This window comes from Littorina saxatilis, linkage group LG2 (assembly GCF_037325665.1).
Source record: "Littorina saxatilis isolate snail1 linkage group LG2, US_GU_Lsax_2.0, whole genome shotgun sequence".
Classification (NCBI taxonomy): Eukaryota; Metazoa; Mollusca; class Gastropoda; order Littorinimorpha; family Littorinidae; genus Littorina; species Littorina saxatilis.
This window is the reverse complement of record NC_090246.1, coordinates 40,865,873-40,893,819: the sequence shown is the minus strand read 5'-3', so window position 1 is coordinate 40,893,819 and position 27,947 is coordinate 40,865,873. Positions and strand designations below refer to the sequence as shown.

Genomic DNA, 27,947 nt, shown 5'->3' with positions numbered 1-27,947 from the left:
GCTCAAACTACTACAACTTATAACTGAAAGAAAGAAAAAACTGTCCTGTAAAAATGACGTTAAATCAACGGTGTCAGAAAAAGTGAGATAAAAGAAATCCTCAAATTCCTGAAGATACAGGCACCCCATGAAAGCAGCCACGAACATACTCACAGAGGCACACATGCTTGTGCAGATACTTTGCAAAAATATGAATTGAAAACCTGCATGTCGTAGATATCTTTTTGTGTGTGGTTTTATTGAATGCTTCAGGCAGTGACTTTTCCCTGTCCAATAATTACTAACTTTCACCTGTTAATTACTAATTTTTAGTTTTGGCTCACTTCCTGACGGATTGCTAGTGCCAAAACTAAAAATTAGTAATTTTCCCGTGAAAATGAGTAACTAACAGGTGAAAACAGTAACTGACAGCGTTAATTAGTAATTATCACGTGATAATGGGTAACCCCAGGTTTTGGCACTAGTAAGCCGTCATAGGGCTTACTAGTGCCAAAACCTCATAATTGTAATTATCAAGGGAAAATTAGTAATTTTCCCTTGATAATTACCATTTTCACGTGTTAATTACTCATTTTCCCGGGAAAATTACTAACTTTCACCTGTTAATTACTAATTTTTAGTTTTGGCTCACTTCCTGACGGATTGCTAGTGCCAAAACTAAAAATTAGTCATTTTTCCGTGAACATTACTAATTATCCCGTGAAAATTATTAACTAACGAGTGAAAACAGTAACTGACAGCGTTAATTAGTAATTATCACGTGATAATGGGTAACCCCAGGTTTTGGCACTAGTAAGCCGTCATATATACCCCCATTCCACACAACTTTAGGGTCGGTAGGGACGGTTGAGTTTGGGCTGCATGTTCAAATGTTTAGCCGTTCCGAGCCCTCCCGATCAGAATGAACGGTAATGGAACCTCAACCCATCGGTAACAGAACGCTTGGATCGTTAAAGGAACTTAAAACAACGGTAACGCAACGGTAGTGCTCTCACACACTGAGATGTCATACCCACATTCCACACATCCGTTGTTCCCGTACCGACCTATGGTCAGACGCTGCTGAAAAAAACGGCCGTTTGCGCAGCGTTCCATTGTTGTGGCAGCTGTCCTTGGTTGGACGGGAACTGGACCTAGAACGGTTGTGTGGAATGGGGGTATAATGAGCAGATCTATGAGGTAACCGTCTCAATGGTCCAGGATCAGGAAACAAAGAGTATATGATGGCCTGGGGCGATTGTAGTTTCCTTTCTTCGTGTCTGATAGACAAGGACAATAAATAGTAGAGCATAGTGCAATTTCATGTTGGCATCTTCTCCAGTGAAAGCAAGAACCCAAAGACTGAAGACCAAAGTGCTTACCCCACTTCTGACCCGAATCACCCCCCCCCCCCCCCCTTCCTGCTGGGTACACGTGCACTCAAGTTAACACTTGGGACTGGGTGGCCGAGTGGTAACGCACTTGCGCTCGGAAGCGAGAGGTTGCGAGTTCGACCCTGGGTCAGGGCGTTAGCAATTTTCTCCCCCCTTTCCTAACCTAGGTGGTGGGTTCAAGTGCTAGTCTTTCGGATGAGACGAAAAACCGAGGTCCCTTCGTGTACACTACATTGGGGTGTGCACGTTAAAGATCCCACGATTGACAAAAGGGTCTTTCCTGGCAAAATTGTATAGGCATTGATAAAAATGTCCACCAAAATACCCGTGTGACTTGGAATAATAGGCCGTGAAAAGTAGGATATGCGCCGAAATGGCTGCGATCTGCTGGCCGATGTGAATGCGTGATGTATTGTGTAAAAAAAAAATCCATCTCACACGGCATAAATAAATCCCTGCGCCTTGAATATGTGCGCGATATAAATTGCATAAAATAAAAAATTAAAAAATAAAATAATAAATCCCTGCGCTTAAAACTGTACCCACGGAATACGCGCGATATAATCCTCATATTGATTGATTGATTGATTGATTGAACACAAGACTGACACCTCTGCTTTGACCTGTGTGCCAGGAGTCGGATGAGAGAGAGAGAGAGAGAGAGAGAGAGAGAGAGAGAGAGAGAGAGAGACACACACACACACACACACACACACATAGACAGAGACAGACATAGAAAGACAGAGGCGGAGAGGATCAGAGGGAGACCGTGACAGACAAAAACATACACAGAGAGAGAGAGAGAGAGAGAGAGAGAGAGAGAGAGAGAGAGAGAGAGAGAGAGAGAGAGAGAGAGAGAGAGAAAGAGAAAGAGACAGAGAGACAGAGAGAGAGACAGAAAACGAGAGAGAGAGAAAAAAAGAGAGAGACAGACAGACAGACAGACAGACAGACAGACAGATAGACAGAGAGTGACTCGAGACGGAGAAACAGATAAATGATCACCGGGTGAGAGAAAATGACTCGAGAGAGAGAGCGCATGACTGATTGAGAGAGAGAGACAAAGAGAGAGAAAGAGATTGAGAGAGAGACAGATACACACACAGACACTAAGGCAGAGCGAGGGAGAGACGGAGAGACTTGCATAGAGTGTACGTGACAGACAGTGTGTGTTGCTATAAACAGACAGACGAGGTGCAGCTCATTTCCGAAACAGCGCAAATGGGACAACAGTGACATGATACTGTTTGAATTCCAAAAAAGCGCAGCTCATTTCCGGAACAGCACAGATGACAAAGTTGGTTTCAAGAAAATGGAAGCTGCAGTTGGTTTCAACAAAATGGAAGCCGACAGTGGCGATAGGTCACGTGCTCCTCAATGTCACCATCCTATGGCAGCGGCCATCAAAAAGTAACTGATCTCGTGAGAACTGTAACAAACGAGTCATGTCACCTCTCTGAACGCATTCCAATAGATAGCCGCTCCTGCGGCCATCAATAACTCACTGGAGCCTTGCACTAGGCGTTGAAACAAAGACATCGAGTAACATTCTCCCGAGACGGAGAGAGAGAGAGAGAGAGAGAGAGGGTTAGAGAGAGGATGGTTGGGATGGGGATGGGGACGAGGTGTTTGTGATTGGGGGGTGTGGGGTGTGAGGGTAAGGGGTGCGTGGCAGACAAAGAGAAAAATGATGCAAATCAATAGATAACACGGTCATATCGAGGGATGTGTCCCACATTTCCTGGCTGGAAAGATTTTTGTAGTTCCAGTGAATGATTACAAGCAATGCTAAAACATGTTTACTGCTCGATTGTGTGATGTGATAAGCTTGCGGAATAGCAAGGCATTCTTTGGATTCAGTTTCGGTTGTATTTGATGCCATCATCAAGGCGCAGGGGGATTTGTTGCCGGTGTGACGTTTTCATCTTTCGCCGTGTTGATATTTCGCTTCTCGGCCTCGTTGATCTAGTATAAACTCTAAACTGAACAAAAAAAACACCCTTCGATAGTATTGATGAGCGACCTTGTGTACCTTACATTCATGGTGCCAAATTTGTGCAACCAATTTGTTTTATTTAACTTAGAAATTTGATTCATCCTAAAATGTTTTCCTTCTTACCCAAGAGACGTAACCGATCAGTACACGTTTTCGAAGAATTCGATTTTGGGGGTGAAATCTATTAAATATTACCACCAATTTTCTTCACATGCAAGAAACTGACATGCTTTTCGTCCATAAATAATTTCACTTCTTAATTTGACCAGGAAACAACATTTCACTCTTGAGTATATGTCGAGGGGGAAATATGTACACAGGCGAAAGATGAAATCGTGACACCGGCCCGTGTTATTTTTATTTTCATAAATCAGGCTGGCAATGCTTAGTGTCTTGTTAAGGATTGTTGTGCTGCGCTGTGTTGTGCTGCACTGTGTTGTGCTGTGTTGTGCTGCGCTGTGTTGTGCTGAGCTGTGTTGTGCTGTGTTGTGCTGCGCTGTGTTGTGTTGTGCTGTGTTGTGCTGAGCTGTGCTGAGCTGTGTTGTGCTGCGCTGTGTTGTGCTGAGCTGTGTTGTGCTGTGTTGTGCTGCGCTGAGCTGTGTTGTGCTGTGTTGTGCTGAGCTGTGTTGTGCTGTGTTTTGCTGCACTGTGTTGTGCTGCGCCGGCTGTGTTGTGCTGAGCTGTGTTGTGCTCACGGTGTTGTGCTGCGCTGTGTTGTGCTGTGTTGTGCTGCGCTGTGTTGTGCTGAGCTGACGGTGTTGTGCTGTGTTGTGCTGAGCTGTGTTGTGCTGTTTGGGATGTGCTTTTTTGTTCAGTTTTGTTCGATTGACTTTGAAGGCCAATGACGCTATTCCCTGGGTAGACACGGTCTTCTTAATGCAACGCAATGCAACGCATCACAACGCAACACAGCACAACACAGCAAAACACGACTCACAAGACAAGACACGACACAACACAACACAACACAACACAACACAACACAACACAACACAACTAGATTATTGTAAAAGTAACTTGATTGTGATGCAGGCTGTCTTATATGAGTACAACAAACGCACGCATGGTTTTAGCAACAGCGAAAACACAAACAAGTTCTTTACACTCGTGCATATTTACAATTAGCTGAAAAAACAGAGCGTTTCGACGTGATCAATCTTCCCAGGGTTTAATTGCGAAACGGGCAGCAAATATTCATGCTCTTCGTGTTCTTGTTTCTTTCTTTCTTTCTTTGTTTATTTGTTCCATTCTTTCTGACTTCCTTGACCGTCCGCCCCACTATTCCTCCCCTTCCCTCGCTTTTCATGAATCACTGATAGCTAATCCTTCCTTTTGTTCCCTCGTTCTCTCTTCCCCCTTCCCACACCAACTCAGTGGCAAGACAAAGGCACATACAGACAGACGCAGGCTCATACAGATACTAACACACACACACACACACACACACACACACACACGTGCGCGCGCACACGGAACACACAGACGCACGCACGCTCGCATGCACGCACACACACTGACACACATACACACACACACAAGCACGTACGTACGCTCTCTCTCTCTCCCTTAGTCTCTCTTGTTGATCAGTGGTTGGAAAAGATCAACGATAATGAATTTTGTGGAGCTGTTTTTGTAGATTTTGCCAAAGCTTTTGATGTAATTGACCACAAGTTGTTACTGAGGAAACTCACATTGTATGGACTCGGGATTGATTCTGTTGAACTTATAACTTCTTTTCTTAGTGACAGGCAACAGGCTGTATACGCAAACGCCTCAGCATCAAGTATGCAGGATGTACGATATGGCGTACCACAAGGGTCAGTTTTAGGCCCTCTCCTCTTCGAATCTCTATATACATAAATGATCTTCCCCTTCACATTGAGAATTTATGTGAACTTTTTGCAGATGACACAACCATACATTCTAGTAACACCAATTTAAGTCGTTTATCAAAAACACTGCAAGAAAGTTTAAACCAGTTGAGTGAATGGACTGAGCTAAATCACATGTCCCTTAACCCCCCAAAAACAAAAAGCATGATAATAACAACTAGGCAAAAACGCCAGAACATAACCTCAATATTTCACGATCTAACGGTTAATGATAAACTTGTTGAAAAAGTCGACCATCATAAAGTTTTGGGAGTGACCATTGATAACAACCTGTCTTGGTCACACCACATCGAACAACTGTCTAAACAAGTGTCCAAGAAGGTTTATCTATTATCTAGAATCAAGCACTTTCTGAATTTGGAAGCCAGGAAATTATTCTTTAATGCTCATATTCAGTCTGTTATTGACTACGCGTCTACCTTGTGGGACTTGGCAAGTGAAAATTCATTCAAACCACTAATTAGATTACATAAACGAGCGCTTAAAGTAGTCTTATTAAAGAAAACAACTCTATCTCAGTTAGACTACATGAACTTAGGCATTCTTCCTCTGAAGGCAAGGCTAAGTTATAATAAAGGTACCCTTATGCATAAAATTATTCATGGATGTGTACCTCAAACCATATTTTCCAAATTCACGTTAAAAACTTCACGCCAATTGATGAGACTGAACATGCCTCTGCCTAGGATTGACCTATTCAAATCTAGTTTAGTCTATTCAGGTAGCAGTCTCTGGAACGCTCTTCCGACAATCCTACGGCAAACTAGCAGCACAAACGTTTTTAAGACCAGATATACGTCTTATCTCATGAAGTCTAAATAAACATCTGTTGTCGCTAGAATGGTTGTTAAAACCAACAACCGGTGCTTTTTAACAATGTATTACTATTTTTATATACACTGATTTTTTTCGAATGCAGTGTATGTCAATGGGCATGGCATTTACAGCTTTGTTACGTCAGTGCAATCTACTCTATAATTCTTAACTCATGTCAAATGAACTTACATTTTTCATTTAAGCAATGTATTGTATGTAAATTGATGATATGTTCTTACTTTCATTTTATTATAATCATGTAGCAGTAGTTTTCTTTACTTGCTTATTCTTTAGCAATTTTAGACTAGTCCCTCTTTAGGGCGAGGGCCAGATGTAATAAAGCAGATCACTGCTTACTCTATTACCCTCGTTGAATAAAGAATTGTTCTTGTTCTTGTTCTTGTTCTTGTTCTCTCTCTCTCTCTCTTTCACCACTTCAGCACACAAGTACTTCCTCTTGCCGGACTGCTGTTGCTGAGTGTCAGCCGAACACGAAGAAGCCATCTTTTTCTGCGGTGAAAACGTGGCCTCTTCCTGTGACGATGACACTTATTGCCACAGAATGTCATTTTTTGTACTCTTGGCTTTTCCCTTTTTTATTTTTTTTTATTGATATAAATTTTTGTTTGTTGATTTAAGCGGATACTGGGGAATATACCGTTGATTTAGTAGCACGGTCTTCTCAGGTTTAAATTGCACGCCGTGGATGGTGGCACGCCTAGTTTTTTCCACCGCAGGAACAACACCCAATTCGTTCCCCCGCAAGACGAACAACATGGTAGGTGTCACCAAATTAATGCCTTAAAATAGTAGATAACCAGACTTTCTAGTATTGAAGTTTATATCATACTGTTCGGTACTTTATTTTGCATTGGATCAGCTAGTTGTCTTACCATTTACACTCTCGTGTACTACATAAGAGAAGAAATGTCATCAAGACAAGTCAGAAATACTGTCTCCCACGTTAACAATGATGAAATAACACAAAGCACGGTCAACAGAAGGGCTTAAATCTTTTTGCTGGTCAAAGTCAAACTACTTGTGGATACTGCTCTTCATTTTTAAGTTTAAGCTTACCTTAGTTTAGACTCACGATCGGTTCAAAGATCAACAATTAAATTTGACGGGGTAAGATCCCTCGCAGCTTGGTCAAAAATGCGGGGGACCTTATCTGGTGTCTACGGGGGACCTTACCCACTGAGAATCGAGTACCACAAAATAACGCTAGATTAGAGCAGCTTATCCACGATGCTGGTGCCCAAAAACGCGCATACAAGGCTGCAAGGTATCGAAGATTAAACTGTGAGTATTAAAATAGTGCTTTAAATGGTAGTTCTAGGTTAATTTGTACGAAATTGAGACCTCTCTGTATAATTTTCACGGACTTCGGCAGAAAATCGAACCCCACTGTTCACGAGTACACAACAAGACATAAGTATACATATAGCCTAGGCAATTCTGCTTCAGAATATCTATACTTAATAATGTGATTTGCCACAACGTACCTTCACAGGGCAATTCCTTTGCGAGATAACAATTTTGCTTCCGCGTGCAGGGGAACGAATTGGGTGTTGTTCCTGCGGTGGAAAAAACTAGGCGTGCCACCATCCACGGCGTGAATTGTATCAGTGTTCGCTGCGCTTTCGTTTGCATTTCAATACAGTATTTACATAAACAAAGAGTCGTGTAAACCTGGTAAAGTATGCAGTATTCTCTTTTAATTCGACCAAAATCTAAAAAGTCACACACACACAAAACAAAAAAATACAAATACAAATTTTTGCAAAAGCCTTCGCGCTACAATATTAAGCTGGAGTTGCATATGATGGACGTTTCCCGGGAAAGAGCCATTAACACCGAACAGCAACAACAACCATAACCATTATACAACCGATATTACCACCACTATTACAACCACAACACTAACTACAACATTACTAAGCTGCCATCCAGAAAGAGATTGATGGTAATAACCTACGGCTTCGCAACGGCCTTGGCCTACAGATAACATGTTCCAAAATATGTCATTAAAATTAGTGGATTAATTGTGACATTTGATTGTCGTTCGTCCCTTACTTTTATTGAATGTGCGCCACATCAACGTCAATTGAATAGTGTGGCCATGCGAGAGCTCAATATCAGTCCAAAGTGATATTTTGCCAGCTTTCACTAAGAAGAACAGTTAAACAAGAATAGTTAAACGACACGTATATTATTATTCAAATGAAAATTCAGCTTTCCCTTTTTCAGCTCCTCGTTTGCTTTATAGGCTGACGTGTCAATGTGTGTGCAGTGTGGGGTGGTATAGTAGTGGTGGTAGTGTGTGTGTGTGTGTGTGCCTGTGTGCCTGTGTGTGTGCACGGTGTGTGCGTGTATGTGCGTGTGTGTGTGTGTGTGTGTGTATGTGTGTGTGTGTGTGTGTGTGTACGTGCATGCTTTCGTGCTCGTGGGTACTTGTGTGCGTGCGTGCGTTAAACTGAGCGCTCGCGCGTCAGTAATTGGCAAAAACGGAGACAAACAGACAAATGTGAACGAGGTAATGGAAGAGGAAAGGAAGGAGAAAACAGTAGCCAGGGGAAAATGCAACCATAACAGAAAAACACGAAGATGCATAGCATTTCCATAATATCTGGGCGAAGAAGCGGCTTCCGGGACTCAACCTTAATTAGCACGGTCTGAAGACGGGAAGGGCCAACGCAAATATCTTCCCCGGCCCCGGGGATACCCCCCCCCCCCCCCCCCCCCCCCCCCCCCCCTGCAGAATTACTGGGTCCCCGATACGTCAGTGGTGCGGCGATCAAACCGCTCTTTGTCCAGGTTCCCGCAGACAAGACCTGTTATTTTGTCGTCAAGTGGCAGTGAAGAACGCCCGAGAAGGCACGCAAGGTTGACTCTGAGAACACAAAATCTAAGGAAGAAGCTCAACTGGTTTCTGTGCTCAGCCGGAGTGCCGCGGCCCCACAGGAGTCTGAATCAACATGTGTCTATTTTCAATAACCCCTCCCCGCCTACCTCCGCCTTCCTTCATAAACTTGGTTCAGACGGTTACTCAGTGAGAGCACAAGATAAATCTGAAAAAGAATTGAACTCCTTTCGGCAGTGATCCAGAATTTGCCGAACTGACGGAGTGTGGACGCGGCTCTTTAGCGTACGTAATTGTGACCTTGACCTTAAGATTGTATTGTATGGGGAGATAAGAAATCAGTTTGTGGCTGATTTTTTTTCTTCAATGATCAGTTATATTTTTCCTTTTCAAGTCAGTTGTTAACGCGAAATCTGAAGTATGAGAAAAGTTGCGGAAACACGTTTTTTTTTCTTTTCTTTCTTCATTGTGTAAAAGGTTCGATAAACTTGGCAAGATCGTTTGTTTCTTTATGATGTGTTACGGACTCTCTCTGGACTTTCACTCACGGACACATATGACATATGACATAGCGACACTGAACAGCAGAATACTGGCATGGCAAACTTTATTCATGTGTTTAGCATCTTCTCTCCTCCTCTCCGCCGACGTACCCAGCCGAAGCTACAATGCAAAGTCACTACATCTTGTTGTTAGTGGAGCATACTACAACACACGTCCTCTCTCTCTCTCGTGTCTCAAAGTTCTCTCTCACACCCTAGCATGTACATACATAATCAAACTTTTGCCGGCTAGAGTCACAAACATCCAATCAACATCTTAGTAACCACCCGTATCCACGACACTCTAAGCAGGTTCCGTGTTTCATTGGTTAAACGTAAGACAAGAGGAAGGGGAGGAACACAAAAGGGGGGGTGGGGGTAAACAACTGACCACCTGCCAGCGATCCACCCGATCCGACAAAGGCATTAACACCCTCTTAACGAGGCTTTGATCGGGGCGCGTCAAAAGACACGGCTAGAGCATCCTCTGGGAAGCTACTCCCGGTAATTAGGCCATACAAGTTACGCAACTGACCCCGGCTACCCGTCTCTTCCTAGGCGGAGAGCGGCTTAAGGTCAAAGGATCAAAGACTAGTCAGAACATGGACACAGACGGCTTAGCGCGCTTAGGATCTACCGGTGACTGGACATGTGCATCTCCAAATTTAACTTAAAACAGATAATATGGCATTACGGCACAACTGAAACATAAAGCGATTGGCAACATGAACTACAAACACAAGACTGGACAATGACAAAAATTGTAGCCTACAGGCTATAATGGGTGACTGGTCGCCCTGTCACAATTGTAACGGGTGTGCGGATAGAGGCCGGATAGCACCAAACACTACGGTAATCTTTTTTGTCAGTTTTAACATCCACTGATACACCGATCCAGCTTGATGCCTGATGGATACAAACATGTTGTAAGTGGTATATTAAATCAGTACACCTGTGAGAGCATTGCGGGCTTGCATTGACCTTTCCCCGTATAACTGAAGGGTCGCTGACTTCTTGGCCCAACTGGGTAGCTATAAATAAATAAATATAAATATAGAGAATGTTGACTGACGGACGGACGGGATTTAAATGTGCGGCGTTTGTCGAACCTGTTCAAGTTCTTTCAATGATGTATGATTTGTAATGTGGATTATTGTGTGTACAAGACGCGTGAAACGATATTCAAACATTTATATAGTCAATATGTTGGCCAGAAACTAAAGGATCAACACTAAAAACCCGGGACCAGTCATCCTGAGACAAGTGAGGTTTGGGTAGCCGAACTTGTGACCCGAAGACAGGTCGCGCTGGTCCCCGCGAAGCCGGCATGCGAAAATAAGTAAGTCCAACTTTATTTTGATTTTTAGCACATTTTTAGAGTAAACGTGATATATCTATATATTTTTGTATTCAAGAATGATAAATAAAGTGCGATCATTTGTTGTTAACATTTCAATGTTTTAGCATTTTAATAAACAAATGAATGAATGAATTTGTAAGTCAGTTTTCAAGCTAAAATGCAATTCCATCGTTCGGACCGGGTCAAAGATTGCTTGACCAAATTTCAATCTTGAGACATCAAAGAGTCGCCCGTTATGTTACTCAGTGGCACACACTGACACACACCACTGCACACACACACATCGGCAACCTCAGTCGTCTCAAATTCCAATCACCCGGAAAAGATTTAGTCGAATATTGACCCAAAAAATGTCAAAACATTTCCATTTTGAATTACTTTTGTGCAAACTGACAAAGACCCCCCCCATCCCCCCCCCACACACACACACACACCGGCCAACTGTGAGAAAAAAAAGCCCCCGGCCTAAAAAAAAAGAGCAAAGCCGAAAGAAGAAGAAGAAGAAGAAGAAGAAGAAGAAGAAGAAGAAGAAGAAGAACAACAGCAACAACAACAACAACAACAACAGCAGAACCCAAACCCGAGTAGCCGAAGGAATCATCAGCTAATTTTTGTCATCTTCTCGAGATGCCTGCGGTCACTTGAAAGTTGACACTGATCATGAGGCAGGTCAAAGACTGACTCACTGTCTGTATTGTTTTCTTTTCTAGCACATATACTGACTGCACTCGTCGAAATAAACGTAACTATTTCAATTAACAATAGTCAGTAGATAAAGCCCTTCTTCCACAAAACTGATGGAGCCAACGCACGGTGGAAATAACCGAAACGGAAACAGACACAGCAAGAAGTTCTAAAACTTTCGTCGCGGTGCACGGTCTCGCGCGGCAAGTGTCTGCGATCAATACCTGCGCGTGCTTCGCACCGAGCATGCGCAGTGCACTCCGCGATGTTGTTGCTGAAACTGGGGAAAGCGAGATGAGGCGTTCAGATAGCCAACATTCTTGGATTGTTGGTGACACGTTCCTCGCAGCCCTCTGATTTTGATCCTCCAATATAAAGTGTGCCATTGAGGTAAGTAATCTCGTTCAATGGACGTTGGATGTTTCGGTGGCTGGCTTTATTCGTGAATGCAACTTACATGGTTCTTCAAAGTTCCACACTTCGTGACAGGAAGTGCATGGAAATGTGCGTCGTCTGCTACAGTAGCGGTTGCTGGTGTGTTTTGTGAAACGTTTGTGTGTTTGAAAGTTGCAAAACGATAATATATGATGTGGGTTACCATAGCGTATGGACGTTTCCACAAGTATGGACATTAGATAATCATTTGACTTTCTCTAAATTAAGTTCAGTGCAGCTCGATCTCTCTAAAAATAAAATAAAGAATTGTCATTGTCATTGTCATTGTCTCTCTCTCTCTCTCCCCTCTCTCTCGCGGTGGAAGTAGCAGCTTAGGGGTGTGTGCGAGTTACTTAAGGTAACTAAATTAAACTTAGAATCAGGGCTGTGAGGTAAACAATGTCTGCAGAGCAATTTTGCTTTCTTTAGTGTTAATTGGGAAAAAACAAATCTTCCTGAAAAAGGAGGGGGGGGGGGGGAGACAGGGAGTAACCGACTTTCCCTTCTTGTCAGAGATTTTAAACGTGTGCTGTGTAAATGGCACATTTTTTTACGCATACCAGGTGTGATTTCCAGCTTTGTGATGGAAACAATTTCAGACAACTTAGAGTTAAGCTAATCTCTTCAGGGATGCAAAAAGCGAATGTTTATCACCAGACACATTTTCTTGTGTTGCAGTCTATACATTCTTTCTTGCTCCCTCTCTCTCTTTCTATCACCCACAACTACACACACACCCACACACACTCAGACACTGTTCACACACACACATACACACTCTCTCTCTCTCTCTATCCATTGAAATGGGTCTGCAAAACTCATTACATGTCATACATTTTCACAGGTTAGAGCCATAAGCGCTTCCTAAGTACCCTATTGGCCTACGAGGAAGAGAGAAAGCTCTAGCTGTAATAATATGTGTTTCATCCTCAAGATCTGGGTCTTCTGAGTTTTTGTGTGTTATCTTTTTCCTTGAACTGTACGTTGCAACATGTTTTGGTAATACAAGTTCTTTTACTCAATTGACAATTACTGTGTATTTTGTTGTGGCTGAGTGAACTGAGACAATAAGCAAATCATAAAGAGCAGTGAAGTACACTCATCACTGTTATTAGTAATATTAGTGTTATACATTTTATCATTTTTTTGAGTAAGTCTTTGGGGAAGGAGTATGTGTAGTATTTGTGGATATTGCAGCAGTATACATGTTAAACAGTAATATCAGTTCTTGGGAGTGAAATGTGTGGTAGACAGGTACTAAACTGCCAATCTAATTTTTTTTATAGAAATATTGGAGTACATTGTGAAGATTTCTTTCTTTCTGGATGTCATCATCATGATGCAAATTATGAAGGATGGTTTGGTTTAGACATAAGTTTATTCAACAAAAGTTACAATCATGACATGTATACATTACAAAATACACAGGTAACAGCAACAAGCTAGAAGCTTATACTTATAGTGGTGTTCCTGCATGCACAGTGCAACGTAAGGCAGTAATGGCTGAGCAATTCGTCTAAATAAACCAAATCTATTAATAACATAATAAACGTTGCATAATCATTATAAAGAAAGACAGTAAGAGGAAAGAAAGAGGGGAAGAAGAGGAATAAAATTAAAAAGAAGAGGGATGGGTAGGACTAGGAGATATGCAGAAATTAAAGTTGTCCGGCTTGTGGAGCATTGATTCTTGTTTGCCCACAGCGGCCTGAACGTTCAATGAACGAGTGAACTGTGGAAAAAATGGTTTCAACGTTCATTCATCATTCAATCATTGGCAGCAGCTAGAACTCTTGGCGTGCACCAAAAGCAGCTCAACAGTGATTTTAAAGTATGTTCTGATTTGATCTTGAGGCTAGGGCTTTTTTTTTTAAGTATGGCAGATTTTTCTCTTATCATGCTTTATTCTATCTTTCTTGTTGTGCTTTGAATTATGATATTCTGAGTGTGAAAATATGAAGGAGCAAGGTCTTAGCAAGGGGTAAGCTAAAAAGGCGGGCACCGTTTTAACAATTTTAGGGAATTTGATAACTATTGGATGCCGTGCTGTTTAATTAAAAGGACATTCCATCTGCTGAATCAGAACTATACTTCTTAGTTTGTCAGTAGGAATCCACCTTGTAAATTAAGTTGCAATAGTCAGTTGCCAGAATTAATTTAATTTAGGACAGCAGGATCATACTCATTCTATCTGAAAATTACCAACTCATACCAATTAACTAGTCAAATGACTGATTTCCTGCTGATTCTCATGTATTACTATTAGAAGCTTAATATATTTATCACAGTCTCACATGATGTACGTTTCTAGAACAGCTGTATAAACTTATAACGGTCACATGTATGTGTTCATTTTCAATATATATGTCTCATTTTGATACACGGCTCCTGAAATTTGTGAGAGAGTAAATAGAAACTTTTAGCTGTTTAGCGTAAGTTTCAAAGTGGTACTGGTAGCGGTGTCGTTAAATTTTACACGTCATTCCTAACGTTAATATATTTTTAAGACCTAGCTTTAAAAAGCTTTCTTTGATGACTCTGCACAACAACATTTTGAAGATATCCCTGAAGCTTAAAAGATTAAATAGTCATTATCATAATGTCTGAGTGTGCAGCAGCTGAAAACTTCCTTGCTTTTTGCATTTTTGTCTAATTTTGGATTTGTTGTAAATTTTGTGTGTGCGTAAGGGAGGGGGAAGGGGTTAGGTTTGTGTGTGTGTAAAGAAGGTTTTTAGGTGACTTAACAAAGTTGAAGTTGAAAAAAGTCCAATAATCGTTGACATTGAGAATTTTGCACAACGTACTATTGCTTCAAATTACATGTTAATGTATTTTTAAATATATTGTGCGCCAGAGTCTCTATCCAGCAGTTTTTGTTTGTTTAATTATAAATCTGTTTGACCGAACTTGAATTTGTGTTTTTTAAAGGAAATATCAATTGGCTTTGACAGTGCAATCTATCTGAGTACTTTTACAGGGGGAAGGGGAGGGGAAGAGGTGAGATCAGCAATCAAAAAACAAAAATATATTGCTTAATTCTCATTGACCCGCCCCATCCCTCCTGAGGAAACACAACAGAAAAATCCATTTATAAAATGTGATCAGCAATTGTTTTTACGAACACTTAAAAGTACACTCTTGTTCTTTGGGGGGAAAACAGAACAAGTCGCGTAAGGCGAAAATACAATATTTAGTCAAGTAGCTGTCGAACTCACAGAATGAAACTGAACGCAACGCAACGCAGCAAGACCGTATACTCGTAGCATCGTCACTCCACCGCCCGTGGCAAAGGCAGTGCCCGTGGAATTGACAAGAAGAGCGGGGTATTCGTTGCGCTAAGAAGGATAGCACGCTTTTCTGTACCTCTCTTCGTTTTAACTTTCTGAGCGTGTTTTTAATCCAAACATATCATATCTATATATTTTTGGAATCAGGAACCGACAAGGAATAAGATGAAAGTGTTTTTGAATTGATTTCGAAAAAAAAAATTTGATAATAATTTTTATATATTTAATTTTCAGAGCTTGTTTTTAATCCGAATATAACATATTTATATGTTTTTGGAATCAGCAAATGATGGAGAATAAGATAAACGTAAATTAGGATCGTTTTATAAATTTTTAATATTTTTTACAATTTTCAGATTTTTAATGACCAAAGTCATTAATTAAGTTTTAAGCCACCAAGCTGAAATGCAATACCGAACCCCGGGCTTCGTCGAAGATTACTTGACCAAAATTTCAACCAATTTGGTTGAAAAATGAGGGCGTGACAGTGCCGCCTCAACTTTCACGAAAAGCCGGATATGACGTCATCAAAGACATTTATCAAACAAATGAAAAAAACGTTCGGGGATTTCATACCCAGGAACTCTCATGTCAAATTTCATAAAGATCGGTCCAGTAGTTTAGTCTGAATCGCTCTACACACACACACACACACACGCACAGACAGACAGACAGACAGACAGACACACATACACCATACCCTCGTTTCGATTCCCCCTCGATGTTAAAATATTTAGTCAAAACTTGACTAAATATAAAAACGTTCCTGTTTACAAAGCTGTTTCATCTTGCCCTCGAATCGTATTCTTCTAATCCCTGCACTGGTCACCCCACATCACCACCACAATCAGCTTCTTTTAAGAGATCTCCCCCCTCCCCCCACCCACCAACCCCCCACCTGTTTAGTACCCTCCCCCCACCCACCAACTTACATGGTTCTTCAAAGTTCCACACTTCGTGACAGGAAGTGCATGGAAATGTGCGTCGTCTGCTACAGTAGCGGTTGCTGGTGAGTTTTGTGAAACGTTTGTGTGTTTGAAAGTTGCAAAACGATAATATATGGTGTGGGTTACCATAGCGTATGGACGTTTCCACAAATATGGACATTAGATAATCATTTGACTTTCTCTCAAATTTAATTAAGTTCAGTGCAACTCTCTCTCTCTCTCTCTCTCTCTCTCTCTCTCTCTCTCTCTCTCTCTCTCTCTCTCTCATTTTTAGTTCATTTTTGTAGTTAGTCCCTCTTTAGGGCGAGGGCTGGATGTAAAAAAGCAGACCACTGCTTAATCTACTACCCTCGTTAAATAAAGAATTGTCATTGTCTCTCTCTCTCTCTCTCTCTCTCTCTCCCCTCTCTCTCGAGGTGGAAGTAGCGGCTTAGGGGTGTGTGCGAGTTACTTAAGGTAACTAAATTAAACTTAGAATCAGGGCTGTGAGGTAAACAATGTCTGCAGAGCAATTTTGCTTTCTTTAGTGTTAATTGGGAAAAAACAAATCTTCCTGAAAAAGGAGGGGGGGGGGGGGGGGGGGGGCAGGGAGTAACCGACTTTCCCTTCTTGTCAGAGATTTTAAAGGTGTGCTTTGTAAATCACTAAATGGCAAATTTTTTTTACGCATACCAGGTGTGATTTCCAGCTTTGTGATGGAAACAATTTCAGACAACTTAGAGTTAAGCTAATCTCTTCAGGGATGCAAAAAGCGAATGTTTATCACCAGACACATTTTCTTGTGTTGCAGTCTATACATTCTTTCTTGCTCCCTCTCTCTCTTTCTATCACCCACAACTACACAAACACCCACACACACACAGACACTGTTCACACACACACACACACACACTCTCTCTCTCTCTCTCTCTCTCGCATTGAAATGGGTCTGCAAAACTCATTACATGTCATACATTTTCACAGGTTAGAGCCATAAGCGCTTCCTAAGTACCCTATTGGCCTAAGAGAGAAAGCTCTAGCTGTAATAATATGTGTTTCATCCTCAAGATCTGGGTCTTCTGAGTTTTTGTGTGTTATCTTTTTCTTTGAACTGTACGTTGCAACATGTTTTGGTAATACAAGTTCTTTTACTCAATTGACATTTACGGTGTATTTTGTTGTGGCTGAGTGAACTGAGACAATAAGCAAATCATGAAGAGCAGTGAAGTACACTCATCACTGTTATTAGTGTTATACATTTTATCATTTTTTTGAGTAAGTCTTTGGGGAAGGAGTATGTGTAGTATTTGTGGATATTGCAGCAGTATACATGTTAAACAGTAATATCAGTTCTTGGGAGTGAAATGTGTGGTAGACAGGTACTAAACTGCCAATCTAATTTTTTTTATAGAAATATTGGAGTACATTCTGAAGATTTCTTTCTTTCTGGATGTCATCATCACGATGCAAATTATGAAGGATGGTTTGGTTTAGACATAAGTTTATTCAACATAAGTTACAATCATAACATGTACATGTATACAAAATACACAGGTAACAGCAACAAGCTAGAAGCTTATACTTATAGTGGTGTTCCTGCATGGACAGTACAACCATAGACCTGCTGAGCAATTCGTCTAAATAAACCAAATCTATTAATAACATAATAAACGTTGCATAATCATTATAAAGAAAGACAGTAAGAGGAAAGAAGGAGGGGAAGAAGAGGAATAAAATTAAAAAGAAGAGGGATGGGTAGGAGATATGCAAAAATTAAAGTTGTCCGGCTTGTGGAGCATTGATTCTTGTTTGCCCACAGCGGCCTGAACGTTCAATGAACGAGTGAACTGTGGAAAAAATGGTTTTAACTTTCATTCAATCATTGGCAGCAGCTAGAACTCTTGGCGTGCACCAAAAGCAGCTCAACAGTGATTTTAAAGTATGTTCTGATTTGATCTTGAGGCTAGGGCTTTTTTTAATTTTTTTTTTAAGTATGGCAGATTTTTCTCTTATCATGCTTTATTCTATCTTTCTTGTTGTGCTTTGAATTATGATATTCTGAGTGTGAAAACATGAAGGAGCAAGGTCTTAGCAAGGGGTAAGCTTAAAAGGCGGGCACCATTTTAACAATTTTAGGGAATTTGATAACTATAGGATGCCGTGCTGTTTAATTAAAAGGACATTCCATCTGCTGAATCAGAACTATACTTCTTAGTTTGTCAGTAGGAATCCACCTTGTAATGAAAGTTGCAATAGTCAGTTGCCAGAATTAATTTAATTTAGGACAGCAGGATCATACTCATTCTATCTGAAAATTACCAACTCATACCAATTAACTAGTCAAATGACTGATTTCCTGCTGATTCTCATGTATTACTATTAGAAGCTTAATATATTTATCACAGTCTCACATGATGTACGTTTCTAGAACAGCTGTATAAACTTATAACGGTCACATGTATGTGTTCATTTTCAATATGTCTCATTTTGATACACGGCTGCTGAAATTTGTGAGAGAGTAAATAGAAACTTTAGTGAACCTCACAGTTCACCGTGTCAGCTGTTGAGCATAAGTTTCAAAGTAATAATAATAATAATAATAAATAACTTTTCTATAGCGCGAGTCCCATCAATTGGCTCCAGGCGCTTTACAAATTCATTATAGAATAAACTAGCACAAATCAACAAGCATACAAAGCATACATTTAACTGAGACATAACACCAAGAACCCAAGCACTAAGCAAAACTTAGCGTACAATGTTAAAAGTACACACACACACACACACACACACACACACACACACACACACACACACACACACACACACACACACACACACACACACACGCACGCGCACACACAAAGATACCATTGACAAAGAGACCATAAAGCACATACAGGGTAGAGAGTTCCAAAACAGAATAGAGTTGTGGAGAGTCTACTCAGGCTAAGCAAAGGCTTTACGAAACAGGTATGTTTTGAGTTGGGTTTTGAAGGAGGAAAGGCTGCTGGAATCACGGATAGAACTTGGAAGCGAGTTCCAGACGGTCGGAATCTGGTACCTAAAGGTTCTTTCACCAAAGGTCTTGGTCCTGGTTTTGGGGATGCGAAGGAGTTTTTCAGAGGAGGATCTGAGAGAACGGGATGGCTCGTAGATACTGAGGGAATGGGACAAATAGGGGGGGAGTGATTTCTCAAAACAGCGGTACCCTAACAGAGCGAGCTTGTACTCGATTCTGTACTTCATAGGAAGCCAGTGAAGGGTGGTAAGTAGGGGAGTGACATGGTCTTTCTTAGACTTCTGCAGAATGAGCAGAGTGGTACTGTTAGCGGTGTCGTTTAATTTTACACGTCATTCCTAACGTTAACATATTTTTTAAGACCTAGCTTTAAAAAGCTTTCTTTGATGACTCTGCACAACAACAGCTTGAAGATATTCCTGAAGCTTAAAAGATTAAATAGTCATTATCATAATGTCTGTGTGCGCAGCAGCTGAAAACTTCCTTGCTTTTTGCATTTTTGTCTAATTTTGGATTTGTTGTAAATTTTGTGTGTGCGTAAGGGAGGGGGAAGGGGGTTGGTTTGTTAGGTTTGTGTGTGTGTAAAGAAGGTTCAAAGTTGAAGTTGAAAAAAGTTCAATAGTCGTTGACATTGAGAATTTTGCACAACGTAGTATTGTTTAAATTACATGTTAATGTATTTTTAAATATATTATGCGCCAGAGTCTCTATCCAGCAGTTTTTGTTTGTTTAATTATAAATCTGTTTGACCGAACTTGAATTTGTGTTTTTTAAAGGGAATATCTATTGGCTTTGACAGTGTAATCTATCTGAGTACTTTTACAGGGGGAAGGGGAGGGGACGAGGTGAGATCAGCAATAAAAAAAAAATATATATATATTGCTTAATTCTCATTGACCCGCCCCATCCCTCCTGAGGCAACACAACAGAAAAATCCATTTATAAAATGTGATCAGCAATTGTTTTTACGAACACAAAAAAAGTACACTCTTGTTCTTTGGGAGGAAAACAGAAAAACGTTCCTGTTTACAAAGCTGTTTCATCTTGCCGTCGAATCGTATTCTTCTAATCCCTGCACTGGTCAACCCACATCACCACCACAATCAGATTCTTTTAAGAGATCTCCCCCCCACCCACCAACCCCCACCCTCCCTGAAGAAAACACCCCAACAACAAGAGCTAGACACTCACGGTGATGGAACAAGTGTGTCTGAGAATATTACCATATTCTTCTTACTGACCTCTCGCATTCTTCTTATAAGGAAACGAAAGAAAACAAAAGTTTTTTTTTTAAATTCCGAGCGTTTTATCCGACCATTGTTACGGAACATGCAAAAGTGACACATGTAAACCTAGCTTTTTACAACACTATTGATATTGGTACATCTTAGAACTTGGAGCAACTGTTAAATCGACATTATCAACACAATCCAACTTTTCCGAGAAAAAAAAAATTCCCCCCAAAAACACCTTTCGAATGTAAAAAATCCACTTTGCGCAACAAATAACTCTAATTTGCCGGAGAGATTGAGCTCTTGGATGAGTGTTCTTTCGCGTCATGTGCAGAGTACCACACTATTACCCGCCATCATGTGTTTGCTAACAGGTGTTCAGAGTGGACAGTGATGGAGCATGTGTGTTTGAACAAGGTGTGAGGCGGAGGAGGGAAAATCGATAGTGCTGTCCCTCAAGCCTTTGACAAGAGCCGCGGAGGAACCTATAATTCTGATCCCTCTGTCTCACTACCAGTGGTCGGCGGGTAAGGAGCTGGGTGTACGGCTTTATTCGTTCAGACCTGTTACCTACTAGAGCCTAGTCGGACGGTATAACCTGTCAATATTGGTAAGTCTTGTGTTTCGGTGGTCGTTATTGCAGAGCCACGAAATAACCTATAATTGTTTAAAAGCTGCACGTGCTAATCAAACTGTGGCACTAGAGGTATAACGCTGACAGTGTTGTTATTAATTTTTTTGATGGCAGATTTTAGGTTGCAGCAGTGCATTCTTTCCCCCCTCCCCCTGTTAAAACCCGTCCGTTGCACAAAATATATGCAAACTGAGCAAGGTATCACAATGCACTGTACATAAACCTATTTGTTCCTAGGACGATATTTTGGTATGAAATTAAGTAGTACGTGTATTATCTGATTGTATTTACATTGAGAGCTGGAGAACGTCCAATAAAATAAAATCAATCCACTGATGCTGAATTGATTTACTTGTTGTTCTTTGTTAGACGCAGTCATCCTCCGCAATTACAAGTCATAGTCTCTGTAGACCTTTCTACCCCGTTATAACAAGACACCGTACCGTATCTGTAGACATTTTTTTTCGCGGACGAGGACTTGGGTATAAGCACACCCCAGATGCCAGATCCGCGCGTTCCCGATTCTAACGTTACAATGACCAGGAACGATAACGCGCAGTTGGGTAAAGATCACACCAGCGTTCCTCGCCCAGGCGAAGAGAAAGAGCACAGAAAATGCCGTGACTCCGACTTCAGAGAAAAAGCAGGAAGCTAGGCTCAGTGGCAATACGGAAAGGGTACAAGCTAAACATGATTTGATCATGAAACAAGGGTCCCCCACCCTGAGGGGTGATGGGAGGACAAGCGCTACGATAAACGGTGTTTGCTGTGAAACAAATACATTCTAGCGTGGATGGAATCGCTCGATAGAAACACAAGATGGACTAGATAATGAGAAGTTATGCACTAGAGATATGCGCTGATTTTTTTCTTGGAGCCCAAGTCAGGCGATGACACTGAAGATAGTGAGGCATTTACGGAGGTAATGTGTTTAAGGGGGTAAGCCGAAGTAAGCTAACTTCAGATTTAAAGCACTGTTCTGAAATATACATATATAGGAGGACGGGATTGAACAAGTTCATAACTTCAAGTAATGAGAATGGTTTGGGCTTTAAAGCTCACAAAAACGTCCATAAAACATACTTACTTACTTACTTACTTACTTACTGCCTTTCACGCCTGGTGGCGTGTAGGGCAGCGACAAAGGACAAATCAGTGTTGTTTTCCTTTGTCGCTGTTTCTGTAACTAACTCGGTTTTACTAGTTAGAGTTGTTGGCCCTAAGCTGAACCCCCAACCTGGAGGACCAGGGTACACATTTTAGTCTGGCCTCTACCTCACGCGGATCTGTTCGGCATGGTTGGACCTACCAGGGACACGAGGTCCCCGCCGACATAGCTCCGGAGGTTGTCAAGGCACACAAGCCCCCACACCACGATCAAGGTAAGTGCACCAGGTGGGGGCCATAAAACATAACCTGGCATCTAACCTTTCTTTTGGAAGGCGACGCGACAGGCACAAAGTCGTGTCTGTCTTCATGCCATTACGTCAAAGTAACGGTATAATAACGGCTTAGATGACATGAACACAGTTATGGACGGATGTATCCCGATTCCACCTTAGGAGGCCACGAACATCTTCCCAGCCGCCTGAGAGAAAGTAATTCACCCACCTCCAGGGTGTCCGATGATTAGCTTTAAACTAAATATATAAGCCTGCTCAGTAAAGTCTGTCACCAACTTATTCTTGTGGATATTTCGCCTTTGTGGCATCCTCGGATAGTGGCTGGAATAGCTTTTGCCAGAAGGCTCAGAAGTAGGCACTCAGCAGCCGCAGGAATGCGATGAAATGCGTTCTGTTGTCCAATCAGCCTGGGGGTCCTTATAATTATTGACTTCACACGAAGGAAAATTAGTTCTACCTCTGGTCCTCGAGGCGCAGGCTCTCCTCTGATCAACTGCTGATTAGTTGTTGTGTAATTTTGTCACACGTGTGTGAAGTCAGTCCGCTCTCATATTAAAGTACAGTAATATTAATTTGTTTTTCGGTTCTCTCTCTCTCTCTCTCTCTCTCTCTCTCTCTCTTTCTCTCTCTCTCTCTCTCTCTCTCTCTCTCTCTCTCTCTCTCTCTCTCTCTCTCTCTCTCTCTCTCTCTCTCTCTCTCTCTTCTTCGCTTGTATTATGTGTATTAATTGATGTTGCGATATTTCCATCATCATCATTTACACCATTATAATCATTGTAGGCATTAGTGTCAACGTTGGTATCGTGTGGATTTTACCGTCGATCGCTTTATATGTGTAACCTCGATCAACATGTTGCATGTTTTGCTTGCTTGCTGATTGCTTTTTCATTTTTGATTTGTATGTTGTTCTTTTGTTTTTGTTTGTGATTGCTTACTTTGTCATTGTGTTGTTTGTTTGCTCGTTTGGTTTGCTTGTTTGTCCGTTTGTTTGCTTGTTTGTTCGTTTAGTTGGCTTATTTGTCCTGTTGTTTTACTTGTTTATCATTTATTATAAATTTTTATTAGAAGTAAGGACCGGTTGTAAGAAAAGGTGTGTAATTTAAACCTCTATCCATGAAAAATAAAGTTCCATCATCACCATGTCTCTCTCTCTCTCTCTCTCTCTCTCTCTCTCTCTCTCTCTCTCTCTCTCTCTCTCTCTCTCTTTCTCTCTCTCTCTCTCCCTCTCTCTCTCTCTCTCTCTCTCTCTCTCTCTCTTTCTCTCTTGAGTTGTTAAGACGTCTCGTTCTTTCACGCTCTCTGTTTGTCTAGTTCTCTCATTTACAGAAAGAATACAGGTGTCTTCAATAACTCCCCGAACGAGGAACATACTCATTTTCCGTATGTTTTGGTTTTCTTCTTTTAGCCGTTGACGGTGATATTCCTTCGATCACTTGAAGTGTTGTACGTGCCAGAAGTGTACATGCTGTCTTGCACTTGGTCGTTGCTTCCTCCCCACTGTTGCGATGGCACGGGGATCTTCTCTGGTCTCATGCGCTCGTGATGTTTTGGGCGGGCTGGCGTCTTTATTTATAACTGGTGATTGATTGCTTTGTGCATGCGAGGATCATTGGAGGAGGTTGTGTACTGGGGGTGGGAGTGGGAGTCGGCGTTGTTGTGTGGGTCGGGTCATAGATATAACTAGTCTTAATATATCTATGGTCGGGTAGAGAGACATAGGGAGTCGTTTCTCTTTGTTTGATCGGTGCATTTACACAATCACAGTGGATGCCTTATTTGATGGAAAATATTAGTTGTTTATGACCGCCTTTATGGGGATCTCACTAACAGGTAAAGGCTTTAACAAAATATTGAAATGGATTAACTCTGCGGGATTGTGTCGGAAACGGAATCCGGCACCTGGTCGAGCTTACCGGTTAATCATTCGTTTGATACTCCCGCCTACATTATCACCAAATCACGAATATTACGCTGTCACTTCATTTTTAGACACACTGCTTACTAGGACCGACTGACCGTTTTTGTTGTTCTGTGAGCTGGAATTCATTTTCTTGAGAGTTATCGGTGTTGAAAAGGACCAAGCACGATTACTGCTTCAGAAGGTCACCGTGAAGCCGAAACACAAGTTACGTGCCGGCACATGCATTTACACGTCCTAAAATAGATTATGTCTAAAATGTAGCACAAGTGATGTTTGAACGTATTCAAAACTTTAAACATTTTCGAAACTTCGTACGTGTTGAAAGCTTCCTCAGGGGGGTCATATTGAAACGTTGACACAAATAGTTTCCCTTTGAACGATTTAAAATCACTCGGTCGTCTACTTACATAAAAATAAGTTTATAATGGAGAATGGGTGTATATGATCCCTCCTCCCTTTCCCGCCGCCATCTCCGGTCTCCATTCCTACTCTACCGCCTTTTCAACGCTCTTGATTAGACTTATTTTCTTTCCCCGCAGGCGTCGGTTGTCCTAAACAAGAACTAATTGACAGATCAAGGGGTTATTATGTCCATCTGATGCAAGGGAGAGGATCAAGTTGTGAAGCTAGACGCACGAAGAGGATAAACAAGAAAAAGATTTAAGGATTCATACATCGGGGTTTCTTTTTTAAGAGTTTGTTATATGTCTGTCTCCTCAGCTAAAACTTGCTGAGCATAAAAAGCTTTAGACTGCATTCATATATACGTTGGAAGTGCGCGTGTGGTCTGGCAGTTTGCTTATAAATCGACCACAGATCTGCAGAAGACACTTCAAGAACACAATCCCAAGCTTTATATTCACCATCGTAGTCTGCCCCCAACTTCTGTTCCTGACAAGTTTGTTCTATGATTAGAAGATCCTGAACTTTTATTTTGAAAGTAGGCTAATAACGCACTGTACTTCTGTTTGTCAAGGGTAACGCAATTCGTTATTCGTGTTAAAAAAACAAACTAACAAAACCCTCGCAAAAGGCTTTAAGCACACGGTTGCACAAGCAAAATAGAAGTCACTCCACCGAATTATGCATAACTGAAATTATTGACTATTTGTGTGCATTGTATTATTCAGTGATTCATTAGATGTGTACTGCTTGTCCAGGCTAAAATCGATGTGTACGATACAAAAGCTCAAGACCGCCTCACAACTGTAAAGGTTTTCGTTGGAACGAAATTAGTGTGAAGGGAAAATGTATTTCGAAAGATTAATTGTTCTTAGAATGCAAAGTCGTTTGATTCTCGTCTAAAAATCCATAAATGGACATGCATGGCTTTGCCGGTTCGTAATTTATACGATGGAAATACGCATGTAATGATGGTCCTGCGTAATGTTCCCGTCGTTTGGCGTGGTAAAGTATGGGCTTACTGGCACCTGGATACGTCTCGGGCACCAGACTGCGAGATTTGAACGAGAGAGTTTTGCCTGCTGTTCTCTCTCTCTCTTGTTCTACTTCTTCTCTAATTTTTGTCTTTTTCTATTTCAGTTTTATTTATATGATATTTCGATTACTCGTTCGCTTGCTTCCTTCCTTTTTACATTTAGTTAAGTTTTGACTAAATGTTTTAACATAGAGGGGGAATCGAGACGAGGGTCGTTGTGTATGTGTGTGTGTGTGTATGTGTGTGTGTGTGTCTGTGTGTGTCTGTGTGTGTGTGTCTGTCTGTCTGTCTGTCTGTCTGTGCGTGTGTGTGTGTAGAGCGATTCAGATTAAACTACTGGACCGATCTTTATGAAATTTTACATGAGAGTTTCTGGGTATGATATCCCCAGACTTTTTTTTCGATAAATGTGTTTTATGACGTCATATCCGGCTTTTTGTAAACGTTGAGGCGGCACTGTCACACCTTCATTTTTCAATCAAATTGATTGAAATTTTGGCCAAGCAATCTTCGACGAAGGCCGGACTTCGGTATTGCATTTCAGCATGGAGGCTTAAAAATTAATTAATGACTTTGGTCATTAAAAATCTGAAAATTGTAATTAAAATTATTTTTTTATAAAACGATCCAAAATTACTTTTATTTTATTCTTTATCATGTTCTGATTCCAAAAACATATAAATATGTTATATTCGGATTAAAAACAAGCTCTGAAAATTAAAAAATATAAAAATTATGATTAAAATTAAATTTTCGAAATCGTTTTAAAAACAATTTCATCTTATTCCTTGTCGGTTCCTGATTCCAAAAACATATAGATATGATATGTTTGGATTAAAAACACGCTCAGAAAGTTAAAACGAAGAGAGGTACAGAAAAGCGTGCTATGCATCACAGCGCGACCACCACCGCATTATTCTGCATGGCTTGTCGATTTCACTGCCTTTGCCACGAGCGGTGGACTGACGAAACTACGAGTATATGTGGTCTTGGTGAATAAAGCAGTGCGTTCAGTTTCATTCTGTGAGTTCGACAGCTTGACTAAATGTTATTATTTCGCCTTACGCGACTTGTTTTTCCCTTCTTTGATTTCGTTCTTTCTCAGTATCTGGTCTATTTCATTTTCTGAGTCCAGCGAGACAGTCAGAGCTGAAGATTAATGTTTCGGCGCTATCCTTTTCTTTATTATTAGTTGATATTGTTGATGCTGCTGTGTAGTGCTGCCACCCCAAACACACACACACACACACACACACACACACACACACACACACACACACACACACACACACACACACACACACACACACACACACCCCGACTGGAGTTTAGTGATATAGTGAATGCGCCTTGTTCATCTGGTTGTTGACGTTGCTTTTGTTGTTCTTGTCCTCCTCCTCCTCCCCCTCCTTCAGACCTTCTTCAAAAACAGTCATTGTTCTCTAATGACTTTCGCCCTAAACATAGCGGGTTAGCTATACATGAACTTACTCTTCTTCTTTTTGTCACCATCTTTTTGTAAACATCTTCAACTAAAGCAATTTGTGACCACTGGCTGTTGACTCCCAGTATCACACCAGAAGAGGCTCAAGGCACGGGCAACATTAGAGTAATCGATGGCACAAGGTTAGCGCCGAATTAACCCGTCGGGGGGCCGCCAAATGGCCAGAAAGGCTAACGTTGCTCGGGCCTCAGTTGCCCAAATTGGATCGGGCGGCGAAATTAAAGAGGATCGGCTCCTTTTCCTCGTGCTCGCTCTACCTCTCTCTACTTGCCTTGGTGTAGGCCAACATCGCTCCTTTCTCGTACTCGCTCTTCTGCCATTCTCTCGGCTTGTGCGGGCCAACAGGACTGGCACCGGCTCGTGTCGATCACCAAATTGAATTGAGATCAGAAGTTTTTGTGCGGCGACACTCGACAAGGCTACCCTTCTGCTGAGTACATATTTGGTGATGGAATATGGTTGACCCCCGTGGGTCTACTTTGCGTAGGGCGAGTCTGATAGGGGAAGCGAGGGAAACTTTCTGATGTATGGAAAGAGTCCTCGTTTTTTCTCCCCCTAGACTCTAGATATCAGTGGCGAGAAGGGTTTTCGGTCACAGAATTAATTGCTTTAGACTCAT

At 41.4% G+C, this 27,947-nt stretch overlaps 2 protein-coding genes across 3 annotated transcripts in view; one reads left to right on the top strand and one right to left on the bottom strand.

Moving 5' to 3' along the window:
- Window positions 1-3,765: 3,765 nt before the first annotated feature.
- On the bottom strand, window positions 3,766-6,581 carry LOC138953049 (histidine-rich protein PFHRP-III-like). Its single transcript, XM_070324825.1, has 2 exons — window positions 6,443-6,581; window positions 3,766-4,157 (listed from the first exon to the last, which is right to left on the bottom strand). Exons 1-2 carry the CDS (start codon window positions 6,579-6,581, stop codon window positions 3,766-3,768), a joined length of 531 nt encoding a protein of 176 aa, XP_070180926.1.
- Window positions 6,582-11,778: 5,197 nt separating this feature from the next.
- The window catches only part of LOC138959002 (vitamin K-dependent gamma-carboxylase-like), a 67,848-nt gene continuing 51,679 nt past the window's right edge, over window positions 11,779-27,947 (top strand). For both annotated transcript variants that reach the window (XM_070330359.1, XM_070330358.1), the window contains exon 1: window positions 11,779-11,916. The gene's annotated coding sequence lies outside the window, so the exon portion shown is untranslated. The remainder of the gene's footprint in view (window positions 11,917-27,947) is intronic.